This window comes from Daphnia magna, unplaced genomic scaffold (assembly GCF_020631705.1).
Source record: "Daphnia magna isolate NIES unplaced genomic scaffold, ASM2063170v1.1 Dm_contigs294, whole genome shotgun sequence".
NCBI classification, from domain to species: domain Eukaryota; kingdom Metazoa; phylum Arthropoda; class Branchiopoda; order Diplostraca; family Daphniidae; genus Daphnia; species Daphnia magna.
Genome location: NW_025533228.1, coordinates 33,515 through 57,534, shown reverse-complemented (window position 1 = coordinate 57,534; position 24,020 = coordinate 33,515). Strand labels below are relative to the sequence as shown.

The 24,020-nt window shown below is 39.1% G+C and overlaps 6 protein-coding genes across 7 annotated transcripts; 2 read left to right on the top strand and 4 right to left on the bottom strand.

The window, feature by feature from the left end:
• Nucleotides 1-812: 812 nt before the first annotated feature.
• Nucleotides 813-1,590, bottom strand: LOC123468114. Its single transcript, XM_045167774.1, has 3 exons — nt 1,551-1,590; nt 1,282-1,481; nt 813-1,219 (listed from the first exon to the last, which is right to left on the bottom strand). Exons 1-3 carry the CDS (start codon nt 1,569-1,571, stop codon nt 961-963), a joined length of 480 nt encoding a protein of 159 aa, XP_045023709.1. The 5' UTR covers nt 1,572-1,590; the 3' UTR covers nt 813-960.
• Nucleotides 1,591-1,605: 15 nt separating this feature from the next.
• LOC116934524 lies at nt 1,606-2,886 on the bottom strand. Its single transcript, XM_045167771.1, has 4 exons — nt 2,561-2,886; nt 2,031-2,500; nt 1,858-1,959; nt 1,606-1,788 (listed from the first exon to the last, which is right to left on the bottom strand). Exons 1-4 carry the CDS (start codon nt 2,781-2,783, stop codon nt 1,774-1,776), a joined length of 810 nt encoding a protein of 269 aa, XP_045023706.1. The 5' UTR covers nt 2,784-2,886; the 3' UTR covers nt 1,606-1,773.
• A 13-nt stretch (nt 2,887-2,899) lies between these two features.
• LOC123468113 lies at nt 2,900-3,637 on the top strand. The gene is made up of 2 exons (XM_045167773.1): nt 2,900-3,246; nt 3,318-3,637. Exons 1-2 carry the CDS (start codon nt 2,920-2,922, stop codon nt 3,450-3,452), a joined length of 462 nt encoding a protein of 153 aa, XP_045023708.1. The 5' UTR covers nt 2,900-2,919; the 3' UTR covers nt 3,453-3,637.
• A 64-nt stretch (nt 3,638-3,701) lies between these two features.
• Nucleotides 3,702-4,831, top strand: LOC123466447. Of its 2 annotated transcripts, none has more exons than XR_006642074.1 (7): nt 3,702-3,846; nt 3,909-3,995; nt 4,053-4,133; nt 4,192-4,272; nt 4,333-4,386; nt 4,483-4,550; nt 4,613-4,831. XR_006642074.1 is itself a non-coding variant. In XM_045167772.1 (7 exons), the coding sequence occupies exons 1-7, from the start codon at nt 3,823-3,825 to the stop codon at nt 4,691-4,693; spliced, it is 483 nt and encodes a 160-aa protein (XP_045023707.1). In that variant the 5' UTR covers nt 3,702-3,822; the 3' UTR covers nt 4,694-4,831. The 2 variants fall into 2 exon arrangements, 1 of the variants encoding a protein (XP_045023707.1); XM_045167772.1 differs by having other exon boundaries at nt 4,476-4,550.
• Nucleotides 4,832-7,187: 2,356 nt separating this feature from the next.
• On the bottom strand, nt 7,188-8,783 carry LOC123468116. The gene has a single exon (XM_045167778.1). The coding sequence runs from the start codon at nt 8,781-8,783 to the stop codon at nt 7,188-7,190; it is 1,596 nt and encodes a 531-aa protein (XP_045023713.1).
• Nucleotides 8,784-19,775: 10,992 nt separating this feature from the next.
• LOC123468115 lies at nt 19,776-23,160 on the bottom strand. Its single transcript, XM_045167777.1, has 2 exons — nt 21,716-23,160; nt 19,776-21,672 (listed from the first exon to the last, which is right to left on the bottom strand). The coding sequence occupies exons 1-2, from the start codon at nt 23,158-23,160 to the stop codon at nt 19,776-19,778; spliced, it is 3,342 nt and encodes a 1,113-aa protein (XP_045023712.1).
• Nucleotides 23,161-24,020: the final 860 nt, after the last annotated feature.

The window sequence follows — 24,020 nt, the reverse complement described above, 5'->3', positions numbered from 1 at the left end:
ATTTTGTACACACCAAAACATTCCTTGTCTTACGAGGAATCTAATTATTGGTTTTAAAATACGAAACGAGAAAAAACAATGCCCGAACGGAGTGCCCAAAGTTTGCCACTTTCTGTGGTTTTCCCCTCCCCCATGAAATCGTCAAAAATTAAAAAGTGAATTATCGGACAAACTAATAATCCAAAATGAATTATCTAACTTGAAATGAATAGAGGTAGGTAAGAGCTATCGATTCCTGTAAAATTTAAAGCAAGATTTTTATAAACAAAAAATTTTAAAAATAAATGTTGTTTACAATTTTTGCGTTTCAGAGAAATACTGGACTTAGGCGAGAAAACGAAAAAAAAATATTCGTTCCTAAAATTTTTGCTTATGGAAAACTTGCTATAAATTTTACAGGAATCGATAGCCTTTACCAACTGCTATTCATTTCAAGTTAAATAATTCATTTTGGATTATTAGTTTGTCCAATATTTCACTTTTTAATTTTTGACGATTTCATGGGGGAGGGGAAAACCACAGAAAGTGGCAAACTTTGGGCACTCCGTTCGGGCATTGTTTTTGCTCGTTTCGTGTTTTAAAACCAATAATTAGATTCCTCGTAAGACAAGGAATGTTTTGGTGTGTACAAAATAGCAAAACTTTGCCGTCTTGTATAATATATGTCCAAAAACGCAACAACCAATCACAACCGGGGGCCATTTTCTCGCGGCGATTCGAATTTTATGTTTCATGGAAGTGTTTATATATGTTTCATGACTTCGTTTACTATAGAACTGATTCTTGATATAAACAAATAATAAAAAACCACATTTACTTTATCAACACGGTCCACGGTGTACTATTCATAATTGATGATACAGTTGTATGCAGGTACCGTATGATATATTCCAAGTTGTACAGTCAGATTATGTAATTTAGACAAGGCGCAAGCTGCTTAATAATAAATCACACAACATCCTACACAACCTCGTCGTTTTCACTATCAGTGTCGGAATCGTAGTCATCACTTTCATCAACATCAAGCAAAGATTCAGAGAAAATGGGGGTTTCGCAGAAGTATCGGAGGTATGACCATGCTTCGTCATAAACAGCTTTTAATCTCAAGATTTCTTCCGATAACATGTTAACTTTTAAGAATATTAGTCTTCCGGATTTCGAAATATAAAGTTCCTTCCCAGCAATAACCTCACTACCATACCAAGACCTAGCTGGGCGTCTATTTTAAAGTTTGAAAAAAAAAATCAGATGACGAAAGATCACTAAATATATAAATTTTACTCATTTTTACGATCAGTCCTTGTTAGTTTATGATTTGCATCAGGATGGCCGGAGAGGAGGAAAGGATTCCCCGTTCTTTCATCAATAAAGGCACGACATGAAAGCGTATCCATCTGCTTTATTCGTGAATCAGTCAAGGATCGGGTAAACTCATGAGCCTGGCTAGCTCTTGCAAACATAGAAGTTTTAATTGAGGGACACTAAAAGTAATTGAAAAATGTGAACATGACGACTGAATTACTTTAAAGGGTTAACTTTTTAATACTCACTCTCGATCCCTCTACTAACATAGCTGAAATCGTTTCCAAGAACTTTGTTGTTCAGAAGTTCCTGGGGTAAGCAATTTTAGATGATGCCACAGAGTTAGCAGTTGACTGCAACATAGAAAAGTGAACTTGTCAGGCACGGGTGGCCAAAAACCGGATAGAATGCAATCATCAAGTGTGGAATCGAAAGTACATTCGCATGAATTGCAGCAAAACAAAGCTGTACTTAGATCAAACCTTCCTGTGAATTCGGAATTAAATTATTCAGCTAAAAGAAATTGTTTTATTATTTAATTAGTATTTTGTTTACCATTCGCAGTAATGACGATACAAAAGTCGTTTCCAGCAGCAATTTAAAGAGAAGACGATTGACACTTTTGGAAAGCTGAAGAAATAATACTGGTACTGGAACCTCTAAACGATAAAAAAAAGTTCTTTGATAACCATAAGTTAAAAAACGCATACATGTAAAAATGACAATACCTTGCTTGGAAACTGATCCGTTTTCCTTAATAAATTGTGTGTGGTCCAATACCTTAGAGCTTTCCGTATTAAGCCATATTCGTTTATAGAACGGTAACCGAAAATGAATGGATTTATCGCAGCTATGGCAGAAGTGACGTTTACAATCATCACAGCGAATATCATGGTCAAAAAAAAATTAAGACATCCATCTGAAGAACACAACCTCCCATGAGCAGATGAGGCATGTGATGTTACGAAAGCCTTGTAGACATCCTCTTGTTTTTCTTTCCACAAATTTTCAGCCTTCTCTCCTTCTGCTGCTTCATCCTTTTTTTTTAGTAAACATGACAACAATACTGTGATGGCACAGCTGTCACCTGTAGACATCGTATCATATGCAGATGTAGAAGAATGTTGTTCGAGTTCATTTCCATTGTGAGGCAGAAGGTCTGTTTCACTTTCCTCAACAGGGTTTTTATTTACCAATCCTATATTGAAAAAGAGTAAATAATGTCTTTGGGTTAACTTTGGTCTCAAAATATTATTACCTTTCATTTTAGAAACTTTATTAACAGCTTTTCTGGCAAGTATTTCATTATTTTCTTCTTTGAAATCCCCATACCTGGAAACAAACGGGAGGTTTAATGGATTTCGCTTTAACCATCTGGCATCTGCTTTTCTTTTATCACGAGCAAGTTTTTTTTCCAGCGAAATGGCTGTTTTTTCTTCTATTGAAAGTTTTTTCTTTTTAACGATTTGTTTCCCTGACATTTTGCCTACTAGAAAGACGACGAAATCTAAGAGAGTTGTCGCCGTTCCCCACCAGACGACACTAGCGGTATAGGAGAACTGCGAGAGGGAAAGTGGCGTGCGACTTGTGCGATATATCGCACTTGTGCAGTCAGACATGGGTTGTCAAATTCCAACACTTCTGACCCCTCCCATTTCCACGTTGACTTCCGCGCAGTACCGTTCCAAGTTCCGCGTTCCATGTATAAGAATAGAGGATTATCGATCGAAATCAAAAACTGTTTATTTACATTATCACCATAAGAAAATGATTTCAGAATCGGAGGGTGACAACAGTTGTGAGGAAGGACAAGACGAAGCAAGGAGGAGGCTGGATGAAGCTTTGATACAGAAGAAAAAACAGTTCCAGAATTTAAGGAACATTAAAGGAAGAACAATAAAACGGCGAGATACGGATAAACAACAGAGACTTACTGCGTTCAAGGTAGGTTTTCGAGTGTTTTAATACATTTTTCTTATTTGTATACTAATGAACTATATTTATACGTCGCATAGGAGTCTTACAAAGGGAAAAAAGAGGTACCTCAAAGAAACAAGCCATGGTCGGTTCTTGAGTGGCAAAACCATTGGAATTCCCTTGACCAAAGACAACAGGACAATCTAGATCGCAAGAAGTCTCACTGCCATTGAAGTATTGGTTCGAAGATTAATGAGATGGCTGCAGATTACAATGCCTCAGTAATTTGCTTAATCCGTTACCCCAATGGAACTCAACACACCAAGTATGTGTTAGTAAGCGGAGGTGGAATTAAATATTCCAAATCAAGAGACGGTGTTCTAACTGAACAACTCTGGCATAGATATTGGAACAAAAACAAAGTTAGTAGTTAGTTATATAATTTAGCAGTTAGTATTAAAGATATCTATTATTTACAATTTTAAATTATGTTTTTCAGATAAACGACAATAGTTATGTGAGGAGAATGGCCTGTGGCTTGAGAGAGCCAGTAAAAGAAAAAGAAAAGAGAGAACAGTGGAAAGGACAGAGAAAGAGAAAAGTATGCAATCAGGAAACAGGAAACAGGTAACAAATATCTTCAAAATATACACACAAATATTTAAAGATTTTTATGTTGTTTACATTAGAGGAAGAGAGAAAGACAATTTGATAATGGGAGCGTAGAGAGTGAAGAAGAATACAATGAAAGATTGGACAGCGGAATAGAGAATCAGGTAATAAATAGATACAATATATACACATAAGTTTAATATAATTTAAATTTACAATAGAACATAGGAAAATCACACAACGAGACAGTAGAAAGCGAAGAAGATAACGACGAAAGATTGGAAAGGGGGATATGGAATCAGGTAGGAAGTATATAAAAACAAAAAAAACAAGTTTAAAAAGATTTTTTTAACTAAAAAGACAATAGGACAAACACGTAATGAGAGCGTAGAGAGCGATGAAGAAAATGATGAAAGATTAGACAGGGGAATATGGAATCAGGTAGGAAGTATATACAAACTAAAGAAAAACAAGTTTAAAAAGATTTTTTTAACAAAAAAGACAACAGGCGACAATGGGAATAATGAGAGAGTAGAGAGCGATGAAGAAAACGATGTAAGTTTGGACAGGGGTATATGGAATCATAATAAGATTTATATGCAAAACAAAAAAACAAGTTTAAAAAAATTTCTCTTTACAAAAAGAAAATAGGAGAAACAGGTAATGTAGAAAGCGAAGAAGAATACGACGGAAGATGGGACAAAGGAATAGGGAGCCAGGTAAAAAAATATAGACAAAATATACAAACAAGTTTTAAAAAATTTTATTTGCAATAAAACAGAAAATAAGACAATCAGATAACGAGAGCGTACGAAGCGAAGAAGAAAACTTTGAAATATGGGGGAAATGGGGGAACAGGTAACAAATATATACAAAATAGAATTCAAATTTCAAAGATTGTTTGTTACAACATAACAAGGGTACAAAGCAAACAGACAATGACACTTTAGAAAACGAAGAAGAAGACGAGGAAGGAAGGAGCAAAGGCATGGGAAAACAGGTAACAAATATATACAAAATAAACATACAAGTTATAAACATTGTTATTTACAACAGAAAAAAGAAGGAAGGGAATCAGATAATGAAATAGTACAAAACGAAGAAGAAGACGAGGAAGGATGGGACAAAGAAATGAAAAAACGGGTAACAAATATATACCAGAATAAACATACTAGTTTGAAACATTCTTTTTTATAATAGAAAGAGGAAAGAAGGCATCCGTCGACTGAGGCTTCCGAGGCCAGCGAGACGGCTGCTGCTGAGGCTGAATCGTATGAAATCACGGTCAAAGCGAATCGATCATTCGCGGACAGAATCGGGGCGGTTACGCGTTCAAAATTGGCAATTGAAAATAGAGGTACTATTATTCACATAAACTACATAGAATGGAAATAAAGATAAACAATTTTTGTAGATCCTAAATTGGCACAATTGCCTCATGTAAAAATAAACCGTCTGCCGTCATCTATTGCTCACCAGGAAAAAAGAACAGAAACAGGAAGAGGAGAAGGAAGAGGAGCAGGAAGAGGAACAGGAAGAGGAACAGGAAGAGGATCAGGAAGAGGATCAGTATCAGGTTCAGGAACAGGTTTAGGAACAGGAACATGTACAGGAAGAGGAAGAAGGAGAGGGAGAGGAACAGGAACAGGAACAGGAAAAGGAAGAGGAACAGGAACAGGAACAGAAAGAGGAACGGGAACAAGACGAGTAGGAAGACCACGAAAAGAAGAAAAACGTTTGTTGAAGCAGTAAAATTAACATTGTGCGTACTTTTTGTGTATGTTTAAAAATAACTGGCAGTAACCTAGTCCTTATTTTGATATTAATCCGGTCAGGCAAGAGGAATACAACGAATTCAGAAGCAGAAGATTTTTTAAAATTTTGATTAAAAAAATAAATAATACGTCTTCTTCGGCAGTAATCTGGGCTTACCGACGGACGAATTATTTATAATTCCGGACTTATCGACAAATATATTTATTCTTAAGAGATAGCTTTGTCTTAAGTTAGTTGCACGTCATTTTTTAAAAAGGTTGGTTCATCTTTGAAAGAAAATGTATTTGTAAAATTTTTTTTACATTCTACGAACCACAAATTTCACATCATTGTCAGCATGAGTTAGTAAGTCCTTCAAGGTCATTAATACTGGAACATTTTAATTTCAATTCGTTTGTAAATAGTTCATATTCAACCGCTAGATGACGAATTGGTAGAGAATATTTTGTTAAAGAAAATATATATGATGTAAAATCGACCATTCGCAGGTATGAATGAATTTAATTGGCTAATTAAATTTCCCGCACAATTTTTTCATCTGGTTAAAATTTTAATAAAATTCAAGGAGACCCGGGTCGGATCGGGTTGCCCAAAACTTGATCCTCAACACGCCCCGAATGCCCTTATCAAAACCCACCCAAATATAAAGTAAAATGGAACCAGTTTTTAAAAAATTAACTTTACTTGAACGATTATTAATGAAATCAACAATTTTGAAACATAAGAAAGAGCTATGTCTTAAGAAAATATATGGCCTATGAAAGCCTCGCTTAGGGCGTAAATCGATAAAATTATTTACAGTTAAAATTTAAAATTATGGTAAGTGTGATGAAATCTCCTGTTCAATAAAGCAACCGTTTAAGGTCTATAATTATTTAGAAAATAAAATAATGTTTTCTTAAGACAACCCTTCTTCTGTTACTTTGAGAAAAACCAAGACAAACCTGTGTCTTAACTTGGTGAGCATGTGTTGGTGAATACACTGTTATACCATGAGTTTTTACTTCTATATGTAAACAGCATCAAATATACTTTTTTCTATGTGAATATACTGTTATACCATGTGTTTTTACTTCTATATGTAAACAGCATCAAATATACTTGTATTCAATTTGAATACATTGTTATACCATGAGTTTTTACTTCTATATGTAAACAGCATCAAATATACTTGTATTCAATGTGAATACACTTTTATACCATGAGTTTTTACTTCTATACGTAAACTGCATGGAATATACTTGTATTCAATTTGAATACACTGTTATACCATGAGTTTTTATTTCTATATGTAAACTGCATGGAATATACTTGTATTCAATGTGAATACTGTAATAAACTACGAGCACTTAAATAAATATTCGGGACAGACAACTATGAAATTCCGCGAACGATTCAGCTTTATTGGTTACAAAAAAGGGTTTTTTTTTACACACAATCTTGCAACTTGACTTCTCCACTCGTTCGCCTTCACTGTCGTCTCCTTTTTTTGCTTCGTCTGCTCTGCCGTTGCTAGATCCTTCTCCGTCTTTTGGCGCTGGTGCGCCACAGTCCCAGCCAGCACAGAGCTGATAACGTGATTACTCCGGGCGCTGACCTGAAATATAACAGAGTTTAACAGTGGGTCGGATTAACACAGAATTAGCCATTTTGACTGTTGCTTTCCGCACGACTCCGTTGTGGCTCGGGTGAACGGCCACGATCGAGCCCATTAACCATTCTCCTCGCTTGTTGTTCTCGTCCATTATTAGGACCTTGTCGCCGACTAAAAGAGGACGAACTGATTTTTCCCATTTCTTGCGCTCGATGAGACTGGGAAGATATTCTCTCATCCATCGTCGCCAGAACTGGTCGACGATAAACTGGGCCTGCCTCCAGCGACGCCTCGTTAGTCCGTCAAATGCTTCTTCTCGATCGGGTGCACGATGAGGGTGCGGTCCACCAAGCATAAAATGATTCGGGGTCAGCGGCTCGGGCTCATTCGGGTCCGTTTGAACATGGGTGAGGGGTCGGCTGTTTAAGAGCGACGCAACTTCGGCAAACACGGTGCGCAGCACTTCGTCGTTAACTGAGCGGGTCTCGAGAATGGCACGCAATGCTGCCTTTCTGGAGCCAATTAGCCGCTCCCAAATTCCGCCGTAGTGTGAGCCGGTTGGTGGCGAGTACCGCCAGTCAATTCCACGGTCCGCCATTTCTCCTGATACGCGAATAGAGTTTAAGTTTTTGATTCCTTCGGCGAGCTCCTTGCCGCCTGCCTTCAGATTCGTGCCGTTGTCCGAATATACGACGGCTGGACTGCCGCGGAGGGAAATGAACCGGCGAAGGGCCATGATGAAGGAATCAGCATCCATTGAGTCGAGGACCTCCAGGTGCACCGCACGAGAGGAAAGGCAGGTGATAAGAAGGCCATATCTTTTAACTGATCGCCTTCCGATTACGACCTGGAATGGCCCAAAACAATCGAGGCCGACATTTGTAAAAACGCGAAGGAAAGCCTGAAGACGTTCTTTTGGTAGGCTTGCCATTTTCGGTGCTTGGGGCAGGGAACGTAAGAGCTTGCACTTGACACATTTTCTCAATGCCCGACGGATGGCCCTGCGACCCTGGGGGAGATAATTTTGCTTGCGCAAGATGCTTAAGGTGTGCTCAACGCCGGAGTGCCGCACTTTTTGGTGACAATCTTCTATGATTAACCTGGTCATCGGGTGGTTCGGTGCAATTATAGTTGGGTGACGAGTGCGCGCCGGGAGTTCGGCGTGCTCCAACCTTCCGTCCACTTTCATTAAGCCACAATCCGGATCGATGTATGGGCCAACACGCCGCAGCACTGAATTTCGAGGAATTTCGGTTCCGTTAAGAAGGGCCTTGCACTCGCGCACGAAAACTTCACTTTGGGAGACCAGCAAGCACACACGAAGGGCTTCTGCAAGCTCTCCAACGGTCGGCTCCGCATGCGTGGCCGGATCGTGTCGCACCAGCTGGGCAACTTCGCGTTTCAGAATGCTTAGTTCCGTGGCGTGGGATATGAGCTTAGATACGGCGGCTGCCTTCGGGTGGCAGCAATATGGCGCGACATCCAGATGCCCAATGCTGATGTTCAGTGTTTCATCGTCTTCCTTTTCAGCAGGTTTAGTGGCGCGATGGTCAAATGGCTCTGCAACATAGGACGGATCCATGAGAAAAGAGGGGCCAGTAATCCAACGGCAACCAGGACCAAAGTCTTTCGGTTTGACACCGCGAGTACATTCCCCGGTAGGAAACAATACTGACCATTCTTAATCCGATGTTGATTTTAGGTCGGTTCACGTTGTAAATGCGTTATAAGTTACATGAGATTGGTCCATGGTTGGAAAAATATTGGAATGTGGTTTTTCAAAAACCAACTCAATTCTATCCTGGGCCATTCTTAGAAAGTTGAGTTTTAACGATGCATGTATCCCGCTACTAAACCAATGTCGATACAATTTGGAACCTTTGCTGTTGTTCGATATCGACTAGCCAATAATAATCCAATGTCCGAAACCCAAATTTCAACGATGTAGGGTAAAAACGCGAATTCGGACACCGTTTTGGCTAAGAGGCTTCCTTATGGGAAATGTGTGTATGGCCGATCTGCTAATTCCGGACAAATTTTCTAATTCACCGGACATTTTTGCTAATTTCGGACAGTAATATTTTTAAAAACTAATTGATTCATTCGATTCAATTTCTTATTCTTAATCAAATTGCTTAAGACATTAAAGGGGATGCAATGAGAAAAAAACGAGATATTAATGATTAAAGTAATCATAACAATGATCTGTCAAAATGAAATGTCGTCTGCCCAAACCCAAATTACACTAGATCGGCACTCTACCAAAACACAGAATTCTATTTAATTAATACATCAATTAATTTATCTCAATAAGTAGCCAATAGTTTAAAAATTAATAGATATACATTTAAAAATTTTTAAGTGGTGAAAATTTCAAGAAAATTGCGTTGAAACTACGGCAAGTTTGGCTTAATGTCCGATATTACAAATCATAAAAATACCTCCTAAATTGACATTTCATCGACCATTATTGATATCACTACATTCGTTAGGATGGCCTCTGTTGAACTGTGGAAATCGTAATGTTTAAAGTCTTGGTATATTTATAAAATGAGTGATTGCGTTTCTCCTTTTTCACCTAAGCCACCGTGTTGCTAATTCCGGACAGCAGACTACAGAAGACGACACAAAATGACATGCTATTTATTTCAAAATATAAATACTATAATAGCTCAGTGGTAGAGTACATTGCTGTTAACAATGGGTTGGTTGGTTCAACACTCATGGTGGATAAATGATTTTTTTCCTCATATTTTGTGTACTTAGGGAAAACTTTGAATCGCTTAATATGTCTTAAACTTACTTTAACCTTATTAATATTCATATGGTTAGATACCCTGAAAGTGCCTTTACAAAAAAATTCAATTTGTTGTCAATGTTTGATGAAAAATGTTCATCCAATTCGCGATTGCATTCTCATTTTTTTTACATAAGCTCCCGTGTTGCTAATTCCGGACAGTACATTGCAGCAGAAGGCACAAAATTACATACTTTTTATTTGAAAATTCAAACAACCGTTATAGCTTAGTGGCAAGGTGTTGGGCTGTAAAGTGAAAGGTCTTTGGTTCAATACTTGTGTAGTACAAAACAAACATTTTTATTTTTTCAAATTTTCGTTTTTTTTTCGTATTATTGGAACATTTTTAAAATCACTTAATATCTCTGAAACTTACATTAACCTTACTAATTTTTGTATGGTTAGCTTCCCTAAAGTGTCCTTTACAAAACAGCTCAATTTTTATTTCATTTTCGATGGAAAATGTTCATCCAATTCGCGATTACAATTTTAATTTTTTTACATAAGCTCCCATGTTGCTAATTCCGGACACTACGCTGCAGCAGAAGGCACAAAATGACATCCTTTTTATTTGTAAATCAATACAGCTACGATAGCTTAGTGGTAAGGTGTTGGGCTGTGAACTGAAAGGTCTTTGGTTCAATACTCGTGTAGTACATTATAAAAATATTTTTTCTCAAATTTTAGTTTTTTGCGTATTATTGGAACATTTTTTAAATCGCTTAATATTTCTTAGACTTACATTAACCTCACTAATATTTGTATGGTTAGATTCCCTGAAGTGTCCTTTACAAGACAGCTCAATTTTAATTCCATTTTGAATGGAAAATGATAATCCAATTTGCGATTGCATTCTAATTTTTTTACATAAGCTCCAGTGTTGCTAATTCCGGACAGTAAATCGCAGCAGAAGGCACAAAATTACAAGCTTTTTATTTGAGTTGGTTAATAACTATGTTAGGTTAGTGGTAAGGTGTTGGGCTGCAAACCAAAAGATCCGTGGTTCAATACTTATGGAGAACATTGAAATTTCATTTTTCAAATTTTCGTTTTTTGTGTATTATTGGAACATTTTAAAAATCACTTAATATCTCTGAAACTTACATTAACCTTACTATTTTTTGTATGGTTAGATTCCCCAAAGTGTCCTTTACAAAACACCTCAATTTTTATTTCATTTTGGATGGAAAATGTTCATCCAATTCGTGATTGCAATTTTAATTTTTTTACATTAGCTCCCATGTTGTTAATTCCGGAGAGCAGATTTCTGCACAAGACACAAAATAGTATCTATTCCATTAAAAAATATATAAAAAAGTTTAATTGGCTAGCGGTAAGGAGTTGAACTGCCAACCAAAACGTCGATGTTTCAATACTTTATGGGGTCATTAAATTCTGTTACTTTTAATTTCTGGAATTTTTGGGTATTTATGGAAAAATTATTAAGTCGCTTTATCTGTCTTAAACTTATATTATCGACTTAATATTCATATCATTAGATTCTCTAGAATGTCCTTTACAACACTATTGGATGCGTTATTATGAGTGATGAAAAATATTCATCGAGTTTGTTACTGCATTCTTCCTTTTGAATGAAATTTTGAAGAATTTTGAAAATAAAAAACTCAAATGTATTTTGAAAATTAAAATTTACAACTTTTATTTTAAAAAATAAACAAACGAGACAGGCAGCAGAGCATAACAACTCATTTTCTGGCCAATTAATTTCCCATGTCCCTATTCCTTAAAAGAAAACAGATTGTATTAAAAGTTTATGAAAAAGACAAAAGATTAAAAAAGTTAAAACATACTTTACAAAAGTGTCGATGCAGTTGGGACAGCAAAAGCTGGGTATGTCATGTTTTTTGGGGATGTCCCTATGAAAACATGAATTATGGACCCAGCAATCACAAATCCTGCATTGGTTGCAATCGTCCTCTGTACCTGTGCTTTTACACAGTGTACACAGAACGATTGGTAGCTCTCGTTGGATTTTGTTGTCAACAATGGCTGAGGGTACGTCTGATTCAGAACAATCCACGACTTTCAATCTTGCTTGAAGCCTTGATGATCGTCGTGAACCTTCTACAATGAATTTGTCGTTTCTCCTTCTAGCTTTTGTTTCTTTCCCTTTTGGTCTGCAATTCAGATAAAGTATTAAACAATAACGTAAAACAACCATTAAACGGAACAAGAGCTAAAATTTCAAACCCTGATGGCAGAGCCTCCTTTGTCAGACTACTGTCTGTAGCCGTATTGGCCCCTAGATGGCCCCGGTTTTGGCAAGGACTCGTGTAGAAAATGTCCGTTCCTATTAAATTTTGTCTTAACTGAATGCTTACAAATTTGAAAATGAGCACTTACATTTCCATATATTGAAGATATCCTTCATCAATGTCCTCATCAAAATCCTCGTTCCGCTGCGGTTCATTCTTTTTCAGAATAGCTTTCCCCTTTTCTGTCCTGGTTTCACCCTGCTGCCTCTTCCGCTGCTCTATGCCTGACAGCTGCTTCCTAGCTTTTTCTCCAGTGAGAATGGGAGAGGGTGGATCTCGCTTTCTTGAAGACTTTGGAATCGTCGGAATGGGGCTAAAGTCTAGCTTTGAAGCAGGCGTATACCTGGCAACTGGTGGGATTTCTTAAAACAAATATTAGTCGCAAAAAGTGGTTGGAATTCTTGCTATTTAACTTACCATCAATGTTTCCAAAATATCTCTGAATAAGGTCTTTCCACAAAGTGAACTTCACCCTATCCATGTCACTTAGTCGGCCGAATTCTTCGGAGACTTCGCCTAGTTCTTCATTTTTCAGAATTTTGATAAAACTGTCAATGATAACTGGCGAAATCATCTTTTCAAATTCGGCCAGGATTACGTGTCCACTCTAAAATTGGAACAAGAGTTAAAGACATGTTTGTTTAACTGCAAATAAAAATGGGCTTACGTATGATGGGTTCAGTCGTAGATCACGGCAATCGTCAAGGGCCTCTTTTTCGCCAATGGGTGTGTATCTAGATTGAGACTGAATGTATTCAATTAGAAAAGCTGCCAAGAAATCCAAATGTAGTGTAAAAATTACTGTACTTACATAATCACGAAATCCACCAGGAAAATTTTCCAGTAACGAAGAAGAACGTTCTTGGGCTGCAAAATCTTCCAGGGAGTCCAACGATGAAGAGGGCTTGTCGACATCATTGGTCTCAAGGTCTCCATGATTTTCCAGTAGTGGTTCTTGACTTCCATCATCCTTAGACAGACATTTGGAAAAGCTAAAGGCAAAAGCGGCTGGTTGTAGTTCAAAAGTTTATAGAATATTCTTGTACTTAAAAACTTACTTCACTGCATCGGGATTCCAGGGATATAAACCACAAGCTCGAAATCCGTTTTGGCCATATTTAGGCGACAGATCTGCCCAAACTTCGTTAAGTAAAGGAATCATGTTCCTAACGGTGACCCTGTTGTTTTGATTTTTTCACGACCACTCGTGAACTTTGGCTTTCCACAAGCTCTTTAAGGGTTTAAAGAGAGCCACGTCACACGGTTGCAATATGTGAGTGGTGTTTGGAGGGAAACAAATCAAAACAATGTTGTTTTCCACGCAGATATCGGAAATTCGGATGTTGATATGGCTGCGGTGGCCATCCAGGTACAGCACTACCGGAAATAAAACATTCTTGCCCTTCAGTTGTGGAACAAATTGATGCACAAGCCAATGGCAGAATGCATCAGCTGTCATCCACCCTTTTTTGGTGCAAAAAACTTCAATTCCAGGTGGCATCTCCTCCTTGGCCATCCAAGGCTGCGACCGTTCGTATGGAAAGATTACGGAAGGGGGAAGGATCCAACCAGAAGCTGAAATGGTGGCCAAAATGGAAACACCGGTCTTAGCAGAACTTTTTAGTGAAAGATACACATCTTTACTTCCAAGTTCTGCTAAGACTTTCCCTTTTCCAGGCGAAACCAAAAAAAAACTTTCGTCGCAGTTGAACGACCTCGCTGGGTCAGTAAGTAGGCCTTCCAAACCGTTATCACTATGAAACCAAATGTCCTTTAATTAATGAAAAAATCTTTGGAAGTTCTAATGAAAAACACACTACGGATATAAGGTGGTGCAGTTTAAGCTAGTGAGGGTGCAAAGGGAAGCGGCTACGGCAAAAAGGGCACTATGACCAACTTGAAATATTCCTCCACATGCTTAGCCCATTGTCGAAGGTCATGAGGAGTGATTTGGCTCTTCCCGGGATCCAAAATCTCCGCAGTTCTTAGGGACAGGTTGCGCCGTTGCCTAAATTTTGGTATCCATGTTTCTGCCGGTCGATTATTGGCGAATAAGGTAACCCTCTTCGCTTTGTTTAAGGTGTGCTGAACGGAATCTAGCAATTCCTTGTTAGTCACCGGAAATCCAGCTTTGGCCATATTCCGGACCCAATTAGCAATAAGAAGTTCATCTTCTTCCAACAAAAGAGTTGGCCTTCCTCTTTTGTTTTTGATGGGGCGTTCATCATTGCAACCTTGCGCATACTTTAAGATCTTATGACGTAAGGAAAGCAAAATAAAAATTTACATTTATGAATTTGGGTTATTTCTAATAAACCACTTGCTGCTAATAGTTTAGATCTAAAGAATCAATGACTGGTTTTCAAAATGGGCGAAAACTGGAATTTTCAATTCGGAAAAGCCACAATTGCCATTTTAATTCCTTGCTTTTCTTTCCCCGCATAATTTTTGTTTAAATTCAGGATGTTTTTAGTTTTATTTAATAAACTTTGATCAGTTGTTTTGATTTTAGTGAGAAGAAAGGAAACCATTCCTTGATTGTAGGGCTCGGCCCTGATGTCCCGAGAGCCAGCTTACTACCGGAACGTACTGGCGCTAAGCAACAACAAAAAACTTAAAAAAGGAAATGTAATGTGTGTCGCGCCAGTACGTTCCGGTAGTAAGCTGGCTCTCGGGACATCAGGGCCGAGCCCTACAATCAAGGAATGGTTTCCTTTCTTCTCACTAAAATCAAAACAACTGATCAAAGTTTATTAAATAAAACTAAAAACATCCTGAATTTAAACAAAAAATTATGCGGGGAAAGAAAAGCAAGGAATTAAAATGGCAATTGTGGTTTTTCCGAATTGAAAATTCAGTTTTTTACACATGGGGAAAAAAGTCTAAAATAGAAAAGCGAAAGCCGCTAAATGAGTGGCTCTCTTAATAACTGTTGAAAACCTAAATTACAAATACCTTTTCCCTGAGGGTAGATTTTGGAATGCCAAACATGCTGGCGATGCTTCTATAAGAGCCACTACCGGTAATGTAAGTGGCAACCGCATTTTCCAGATCCTCAGTAGTGTAAGCCATCTTTGAAAAATAAATATGAAAACCGTTAGATTGTAGGACAATTTTGTAAAAAAATTTTCAGGAATATTCTAACATCCACTATCAATCACTAGATCCAATAAACATTTCTTATCGCTTCACAGAATCGAACCACAGGTCAGCGGATCATGAAGCAAGTGCTTTACCTCACAGCTACTTTACTACTAATAATCTTCTTTCCGTTATGATACGGTGTGATGCGGCGCAAATATTTTACAACCGATTTTTGAATAAGACAGCAAAATGAATTTAGAAAACAAATTCTTTCCCTGAAAATTTTAGAGATGTATACATGTCCAGCTAAACAGCACAATATTGCAAAGAACAAATTTTCAACGCATGTAATGAACTTGTCGCTTCTGAGACTTGAACCATGCAACTTCGGATTACTAGCCAAGAATTCACCCACAGAGCTAATTCTGATAACAATTTATAAAATTTCCAGCTATGTGGTGGTTAACAAAAAAAGTGTCCGGAATTAGCAACACCGTTTTACACGCAATGAGATAGGGATACAACAAGAGCAATTTAAAAACACTTTTTACATTTTTACAAAAATTAGACAATTCAAAATTAAATGCGTATCACGCTGGAATTAAGGACTGAAAAAAGTGGAAAAATTTCTTGCGTTTTTGTAAAATCTAATTTTAAAAAGGTGTGTCCGAATAAGGGGCAATGTTTCCAAAAATATTTCTCGTTTTAAGAATAATGAGGAAAAGTAATTTTTTTTCAATGTCTTTAAAATTAAATAAACCGTATTGGCGTTGAACTTCAATGCTAATTTAAAAAAAAAATGCAAAAAAAAACTTTTTTGGATGAAGCCGGACTAGATTCTAAGTCCCTAATGCATTTTTCATGAATTCCGTCAAAATGGTGAAAAATAACACGAAAACATCGTACATAAATCGACTGCTTTTAAAATTCTGCGTCGATTGATGTAAAAACATAAACAATAAATTTTTTAATTTTTTTTGACAAAAATCACTGTCCGACATTAGCATCGGCTGTCCGAAATTAGCAAAGTTGGGTGTTTGTTTAGATTGCTCACATTCCGACTAAATGACCACTAAACTGGACAGACTTATATATAATTTATAGAGCTTTTCCTGGTCTACATTTAGGTGTAATTAGTAACAGAATTTGTTCAATCTTACCTTAAATATTTGTTTAGCCGTCTAGGTATCAGCTAGCAGAAAGTGCACTGTTTGGGTTCTTTGGCCGCAAGCAAAACGCACGGATTTTAATTAGCGTTTTTCCGTTTATTGTTGCGTTTCATAAAATGCCCTTTGGCCGAATAACGCATCCCCCCATTTAGTATGAATTTTGTCTATTAGATGTCCCAATAAACACCCAATTAGACGGATATTAATAAAAAAAAAAGTCGCATTTTTTTGTCCGGAATTAGAATGAAACTGCTCCGTGTCCGAATTTGCGTTTTTGCCCTATATATCCCAATATTTATCCAATGTCAATACAATTTCGAATTTTTGATGCTGTTCGATATCGAAATGCCAATGGTGCCCCAAAGTCAGAAATTCAAGTTTAAATGATATATATATCCATATACTAATCCAATGTTGGTACAATTTAAAAATTTTGCTTTTGTTCGATATCAAAATGCCAATAGTACCCAAAAGTCAGAAACCCAAGTTTAAACGATATATATATCCATGTACAAATCCAATGTTGGTATAATTTCAAATTTTTGCTCTTGTTCGATATTGAAATGCCAATAGTACCCCAAAGTTAGAAACCCAAGTTTAAACAATATATAAATCCATATACAAATCCAATGTTGGTACAATTTCAAATTTTTGCTCTTGTTCGATATCGAAAGGTCAATAGTATTTCAAAGTAAAAATCCCAAGTTTAAACGATTTATATATCAATATACTAATCCAATGTTGGTACAATTTCAAATTTTTGCTCTTGTTCGATATCGAAATGCCAATAGTATCCCAAAGTCAGAAACCGAAGTTTAAACGATTTATATATCCATATACTAATCCAATGTTGGTATAATTTCAATTTTTTTCTCTTGATCGATATCGATTAGCCAATTATAAGCCAATATTGGACAAACAAGATTAAACGATCTTTATACCACGATACCAACCCAATGTCGATGCGATACGAATTTTTGTTGTTGTTTAACGATAATATTATTGGTATGTATGTATATATGTATAGTTTTGGGGTAGAAGTCGGGGAACGGTAAAACCCTGTTTTTGGAACTGGTTTTTGGAACCGGGTTTAATTTTAGCGAGTAATTTTTAACATAGGTCCTACGATGTTACCTAGTCTCGTCATTCGATAACTGATATAAGTGCAGAATTCCATCATTGGCCGAGCATTGGCTTGCCAATAGAAAGCTTTCGTTTTTGTGCATCAATCCAAGCCTATACGAACATCGAATTAATTTTGGCGAATGTTGTTTCCTGCCCGGGTATACATCGAACAATAACATAAATTCGAAATTGTATCGACATTGGATTAGTATCGGAATATATAGATCATTTAATCTGTTTTTCCTAATTTTGGTTTAGTATTGTCAAATTGATATCGATCAACAGCAAAAATTCGAAATTGTTTCAACATTAGATTAGTATCGGGAGATAAACAACGATTTCTGACATTGGTTTACTGTTGGCTAATCAATATCGAACAAGAGCAAAAATTTGAAATTGTACCAACCTTGGATTAGTATATGGATATATATATCGTTTAAACTTGAATTTCTGATTTTGGGGTACTATTGGCATTTCGATATCGAACAGCATCAAAAATTCGAAATTGTATTGACATTGGATAAATATTGGGATATATAAATCGTTGAAATTTGGGTTTTGGACATTGGATTATTATTGGCTAGTCGATATCGAACAACAGCAAAGGTTCGAAATTGTATCGACATTGGTTTGGTAGCGGGATACATGCATCGTTAAAACTCAACTTTCTAAGAATGGCCCAGGATGGAATTGATTTGGTTTTTGGAAAACCACATTCCAATATTTTTCCAACCATGGACCAATCTCATGTAACTGATAACGCATTTACGATGTGAACCGACCTAAAATCAACATCGGATCAAGAAAACAGAATGGTCAGTATTGTTTCCTACCCGGGTGTGCTTTTTAAATTTGTTATTTTTAATTACATTTTTTGTTGTATTTTTTAAATGTTTGGTCTAAATTAACGATTAAACATGAAAATGAAATTATTGTTGTGTAAATTTGTATCTATAATCAGTAAAAATAATAGAACTGTAACCACGTACTAAATTTAAACTAACTTTGGTTTTCACTGGGAAATTTTTTCTAAGTTTTTAACCAAATTCCAGAATTACACCGGAAAACATATTACTTGATATTTATAGAAATAGCTAAGTGGATAAAGCGTCTGAAAGATGAAGTTGTTGTACAGTGGTCTAGGGTTCAAATCCGGCAAATCCGGCTAGGTTTGTCTTTACTTTATATTACAATGAGTAAAGCTATTGTTTTGTTTTAGGCTACTATTTAATTTTTGATGTTGGAATGTTGAATGTTGGTCCAATGTTGTTTTACGCCATTATTGGCTGCATATCGAAATCGCACATCGGCCCGGGTCATTTCCAACTTGAGTCGCCAAACCTTGTCCATTTCTGTTATGCCACTACTGATAAAATTATAATGGATAAACACTGCTCGCCAATGTTCTACCAAAATACATTTATAACATTGGTTAGGTGTTCAATTATTAACATCGATACAATGTTGTTTTTCGCTGTTATTGGCTGAAGATCAGAATCGCACATCGGCCCGGTTAATTTCCAACTTGAATCGCCAAACCTTGTCCATTTCTGTTATGCCAATATTGATAAATTAATCCCGGATCAACACTGCTTGCCGGTGTTCTACCAAAATACATGTGTAATATTGGCATAGCAGAAATGGACAAGGTTTGGCGACTCAAGTTGGAAATGACCCGGGCCGATGTGCGATTCTGATCCTGAACCAATGGCCGATTCTGTATCGGCAACAACATTGGACCTAGATAAAATTCCTACCCGGGTTCGTCGGCCGGGTTATCGCTACTACGAACGAAATGCCAGTCGTTGAGTGCCGAGTGGGCGAGGATCTCCTCTCTTCTTGCGCGCACGAATGACGGACGTCAATGGTCATCGGATCGCAGCTGCCATAAAACGATCTGAGAGTCGGTGTGATATTCAACAGAAGCAATTGGGATGCGGAGTTCTTTTTTTATTAGTGCTGACAAGCGCACGGCCAGTACAGCCGCCTGTAACTCCATCCGCGGAATTGTCGTTGGCCTCAATGATGCTGAACGATCTTTTGCCATCACGAAACTTACATGGACCTTGTTATTCAATTGTGTGCGGAGGTAGGCGACCGCTCCAATCGCGACTGATGACGCGTCAGCAAACACGATCAGCCGAGATACAGAGCCCAAAAAATGGTAAATCGGCGGGGCGGAAACATCTGCTCACATTAGGGAACGATAGCTTGGCCAACCCATCTGCCCAAACATTCCACTTTTCCAGCAGGTCTGCTGGCAAAGGCTGGTCCCACCCGCGAGCGTTTCTCTCCAATCTGTTTGTAAGCTGAAACAGTAATTTAGCCCCAGCGATAACCGGGAGACAGATCCCAAGCGGGTCGAACGTCAGCGACATGGCAGCTAGCATTTCTCTTCTAGTGGACACTTGGGGCATCGTTTTGACCCTGACACTGTACGAATCTGTTGTTAGATCTAGCTCGATTCCTAGATGGTATTCTACCGGCAAGGCGTCCACGTTGAGGTCTAAAACGCTAGCTGACCTTTGATGCAAGGGAATGCTTTCGAGCACTCGCGGAGCAGACGAAGCAAATGCCGTCAAACTGAATCCACCAGCTTCGAGGGATTGCCTTACCGCCATGCTGAATTTAATCGCCTCATCCTCTGTTTCGAAGGAGTCGATAAGATTGTCTGAGTAGAAGTTGTCTGGCATCTTGGCCGCAACTTGAGGAAAGGCAGCACATTCGCTGGCTGCATGTTGTAGCGTGTAAACGGCCGCGGATGATGAGAATACAGCTCCAAAAATTAGGGTAGTGAATTGATACGTCAGTATTGGCTCTTTGCTGCCGAATCTTCGATAAACGAAACGCTGCAGAGGCTGGTGTTGACTGGCTACGCCGATGCGATGATAAAACGCTGTGATATCGGCGGAAAGCGCAACACGAAACTGACGAGCGCGTAGAAGCACACCGACTAAGCTGGGAATAGATGGCGGTCCACGCAACATGATGGAATTATACGAGGTCGAACAAAAACGTGCTTTAGCATCAAACACTACACGAATTTTTTGTGGCTTGGTGGGGTTTACTACAAAAAAATGCGGGAGATACCAGATTTTACCCTGTGGCTCACATAAGTCGGACTGGCACACAGCAATCACGGTGCCGGACGAAATGAGATTCTGCATAATCTTTTCATAATTTGATGCCACGTCACGCACCGTCGGCTCCACGAGGCGGCGCTCGACGCCAAAAAATCGAGAAAGCGCTTGACTTCGGTTGTTTGGAACGACGGACACTTCTGGTCGAATGGGTAGCTCAATTTCGTAGCCACATCCAACGAATTTTATTGACCGCTTGATCACGTTTAACATCTGCTGATCTTCTTCTTCCTGGGATTTTTTCGATTTTGATTTTACAACGACGCCAAATGACTGGTTTGACTGGAAGCGTTCAACGGTGGTTGCTAGCGACGGTTCCACTTCTGTAGACCCGAGGTTGACGTCTATTTTAAGGCTTGGACCAGAAACAAGGGATCGGGGAATTTTTCCAACAACTGCATAGCCAAAGCACGTTTCGTGTGCCGAAGGCCCGTCTTCATTGGCAAGAGGTGTAATTACACGAAGTGTTTGGTGGGCTGATGGTAGATCCATTCCTATCAAGAGTTCGACCTTAGTTGAGTCGATTGCTGGTAATTGTAAACAAGCAAGGTGCGGCCATCCATACTTCATTTTCGGCCAATTAATTTTTCGATGCGAGAGATTGATATTTGAGACCACGAACGCCTCATCCAGTGCGAAGGAGTGCTTGCTTTCCGCTGAGCGCAACCGAAATGACACTACGGATGTGTCGAGCAGCGTCGAACTGGCAAAGGAACCGAAATGAATTTTGGTGGGATAGCCCTTTAAGTTTAAACGGTCCGCCAATGAACGCGTTACAAGGGTTGCTTCACTTCCGGGGTCGAGAACGGCAAATACTGTGCGAGAACGATTACCAGCTTCGACTATTACTCGGACTATTGCCAGCAGGACTGGCCCGATGCTGTTACGCGGCGCGTGAACTAATAGGACACTTAAATTGTTACCTTGCTTTGATGAAGCAGCTGGGAATTGGCGGTCGGCACCGTGAAGCAGGAGATGGTTGGGGGCCACCGCATTCGCTACAACCATTGTAGGGCTTTCTGCACTTGGTTGCATAGTGTCCGCGAATGAGGCACTTGAAACAACGGTTATTCGTGGCGCACAGTGTTGCTCGGGTGTTCACGAGCATGCGGGTGAACGTGTTGCAGCTTTCGAGGCGATGGCCAGCTTTTTCGTGACAAGCGGGACATTCTGTCGCGGTGTTAGGCAATAATGACCCAGCGAGAATTGTTGGACCGCGATTGTTGTAGTTGCTACTGCCGGCCGATTGGATGTTGTTGCGAGTGTAATTAGCGGCTGGAGTCTTGACGGCCTGGTTGCTGTTTAACGTTAACTTGGCACCACGTAGTTCTTCGGCTCCGACAACTGTATCTATCCATCTGTCGAAATCAATAATCGTAGGCATTCGCTTAAGGCTGTAGGCGAGCTTGCCCCAGTCAGTCAACAGATGCATTGGCATTTTCGCGGGGAGCGAACCGATAACCGAGGTGAACATAATGCAGTTTTCGGGACTAACACTTGAAACTGCGTCGCGAACGGCTGTCGCCATGTCGAAGAGCCCGCTGAAATCGCCGGTTTTGAAAGGTGTGAGCTGCTGCAGATGCTGGTTATGAGCCTGGATTATTAAGCCAGGGTTGCCGTATTTGGATTCAATTTCTGCCCATGCGGCTTGAAACGCTCGAGAACCGGTGAAGACATGGGCCATCCGCCTTTGAATTACTTCCATTAAGCTTTCTTGTAGCGCTAGTAGTTTAAGCGAGTCTGGCATGCTAGTTTCTCCAAGAGTTGCATTGATATTACGTGCGTATTTGGTCCAGCCGTGAGGGTCGCCGTCGAACTTTGCTACAACCAGCTTGGGCCAACGGTGTGAAGGAGCGTATGTTGACGATGGGGCGAAAATGGGCTGCGTTCGCGATGAAAGTGGAATGCATACTTCTGTTACATTAGGTGCAAGGGGTGTCAAAACGGGAAACGGGGCATTGACAGACGAAACTCCGGCGAAAAAATTGTTTTGACGCGTTTCGATTGGGGTGGAACACAAATTGCTACTTGCTGTCGCTACTGGTTGCAGAAAGGCAAGCAGCTGTTCTTCCTTTTGAATTTGGAATAAGATGTCTTCTTGTTCTCTTCGGCTTTTAGTTTCGAGATCCATATGCTCACGCTCAATTTGAACCTTCTTCTGTTGTAACAAAAATTCGAGATCGAGTTTCCGTCGCTTAGCCAACGCGACTTGGTCGATTTTCGGATTAGACTCGAAGTTTGTTTCCAGGTTATGGCGACCGGTGGCATCGTTATTTACTTGACTGTCGTTTTCAATGGCGAATGCAACGTTTCGATTGGGCGCGACTGGCGCGTTTTGTTGCTCATCGTCGTTGACAGGGTATATCATCGTCGTTGTCAGGTATCTCGGGCGCTGTGACTTGTCGCGTTAACGTTTACGGATACATTCCATCCTCCTGCTGCACCTGCCCTTTGTGCACGCTCAACATGCCCGAGGCAAGCGGTGTGTAATATTTGGACGCTTTCCAAATAAACTTGCGCCGCGTGGAGATCTTCACCGTCAAGCCGTGAGACCGCCACGAAGCGTTCGTGTACGTCTACTAGGCTTGCGTACGCTTGGCTTAGCGATGCCAGGAGATCGTTTAGTTCTGCACGAGACGTGCCATTTTGAATTATCGTATTAATTCTTCTAGCGAGGTTAGTGTGCCTGCGTTTGGCGGTAGTACGTGCCGTGAAATGGGCTTGCAGCTCGGCCTGTCGCGTCTCTTCCTCGTCATCCGCCATTAATGGAAAACAAAAGCTTTTTTTTTTTTGTGTTCGAGTGAGGGAATAGTTAAAATCTGAGGGGGAAAGTCTTTCGAGAGGGAAAACGTAGGACCTGTGCGAGAGAGAAAAATAATGAATACAAAATTTGTTCGTTAGTTCATCGATTCAATTTAACATACGATAATGAGAGATCGGTTTAATAAAGTACAACCACAGTAGGGTAATTAGTCAGCAGTCTAAACTCCGTTGAGGTATTCTTGTTTTGAGTTGGAAAATAGCCGAATCTGAAAAATTAATAGTTGTTATCTTGTGGTCTTTGAAATGCGTGTGCACATATATAATTATTTTGGCATAAAGTTCGCTAGTCATTTGTGGACCAACTGGCCATATGTTCGACAACTGACGTGCGGATGGGTCAGTTGCTGTTCGAGTTCGAAATGATGTTCGAGTTCAAAATCTGTCGAGTTCGGAATTTGTCTCGAG

Bases quoted from the DNA above. Each gene is read 5' to 3' on its own strand.
- LOC123468114 (XM_045167774.1), bottom strand. From the start codon at position 1,571: ATGTTAGTAGAGGGATCGAGA. The intron at 1,482-1,550 runs GTGAGTATTAAA...AATTACTTTTAG, and splicing joins TGTTAGTAGAGGGATCGAGA to TGTCCCTCAATTAAAACTTC. The intron at 1,220-1,281 runs GTAAAATTTATA...ACTTTAAAATAG, and splicing joins AGGACTGATCGTAAAAATGA to ACGCCCAGCTAGGTCTTGGT.
- LOC116934524 (XM_045167771.1), bottom strand. From the start codon at position 2,783: ATGTCAGGGAAACAAATCGTTAAAAAGAAAAAACTTTCAATAGAAGAA. The intron at 2,501-2,560 runs GTAATAATATTT...TTTTCAATATAG, and splicing joins TAAAGTTTCTAAAATGAAAG to GATTGGTAAATAAAAACCCT. The intron at 1,960-2,030 runs GTATTGTCATTT...TATCGTTTAGAG, and splicing joins CGGATCAGTTTCCAAGCAAG to GTTCCAGTACCAGTATTATT.
- LOC123468113 (XM_045167773.1), top strand. From the start codon at position 2,920: ATGGGTTGTCAAATTCCAACACTTCTGACCCCTCCCATTTCCACGTTG. The intron at 3,247-3,317 runs GTAGGTTTTCGA...TACGTCGCATAG, and splicing joins AGAGACTTACTGCGTTCAAG to GAGTCTTACAAAGGGAAAAA.
- LOC123466447 (XM_045167772.1), top strand. From the start codon at position 3,823: ATGCAATCAGGAAACAGGAAACAG. The intron at 4,273-4,332 runs GTAGGAAGTATA...TTAACAAAAAAG, and splicing joins ACAGGGGAATATGGAATCAG to ACAACAGGCGACAATGGGAA. The intron at 4,551-4,612 runs GTAAAAAAATAT...GCAATAAAACAG, and splicing joins ACAAAGGAATAGGGAGCCAG to AAAATAAGACAATCAGATAA.
- LOC123468116 (XM_045167778.1), bottom strand. From the start codon at position 8,783: ATGGATCCGTCCTATGTTGCAGAGCCATTTGACCATCGCGCCACTAAA.
- LOC123468115 (XM_045167777.1), bottom strand. From the start codon at position 23,160: ATGATATACCCTGTCAACGACGATGAGCAACAAAACGCGCCAGTCGCG. The intron at 21,673-21,715 runs GTAACAATTTAA...GCCGCGTAACAG, and splicing joins AGCTGCTTCATCAAAGCAAG to CATCGGGCCAGTCCTGCTGG.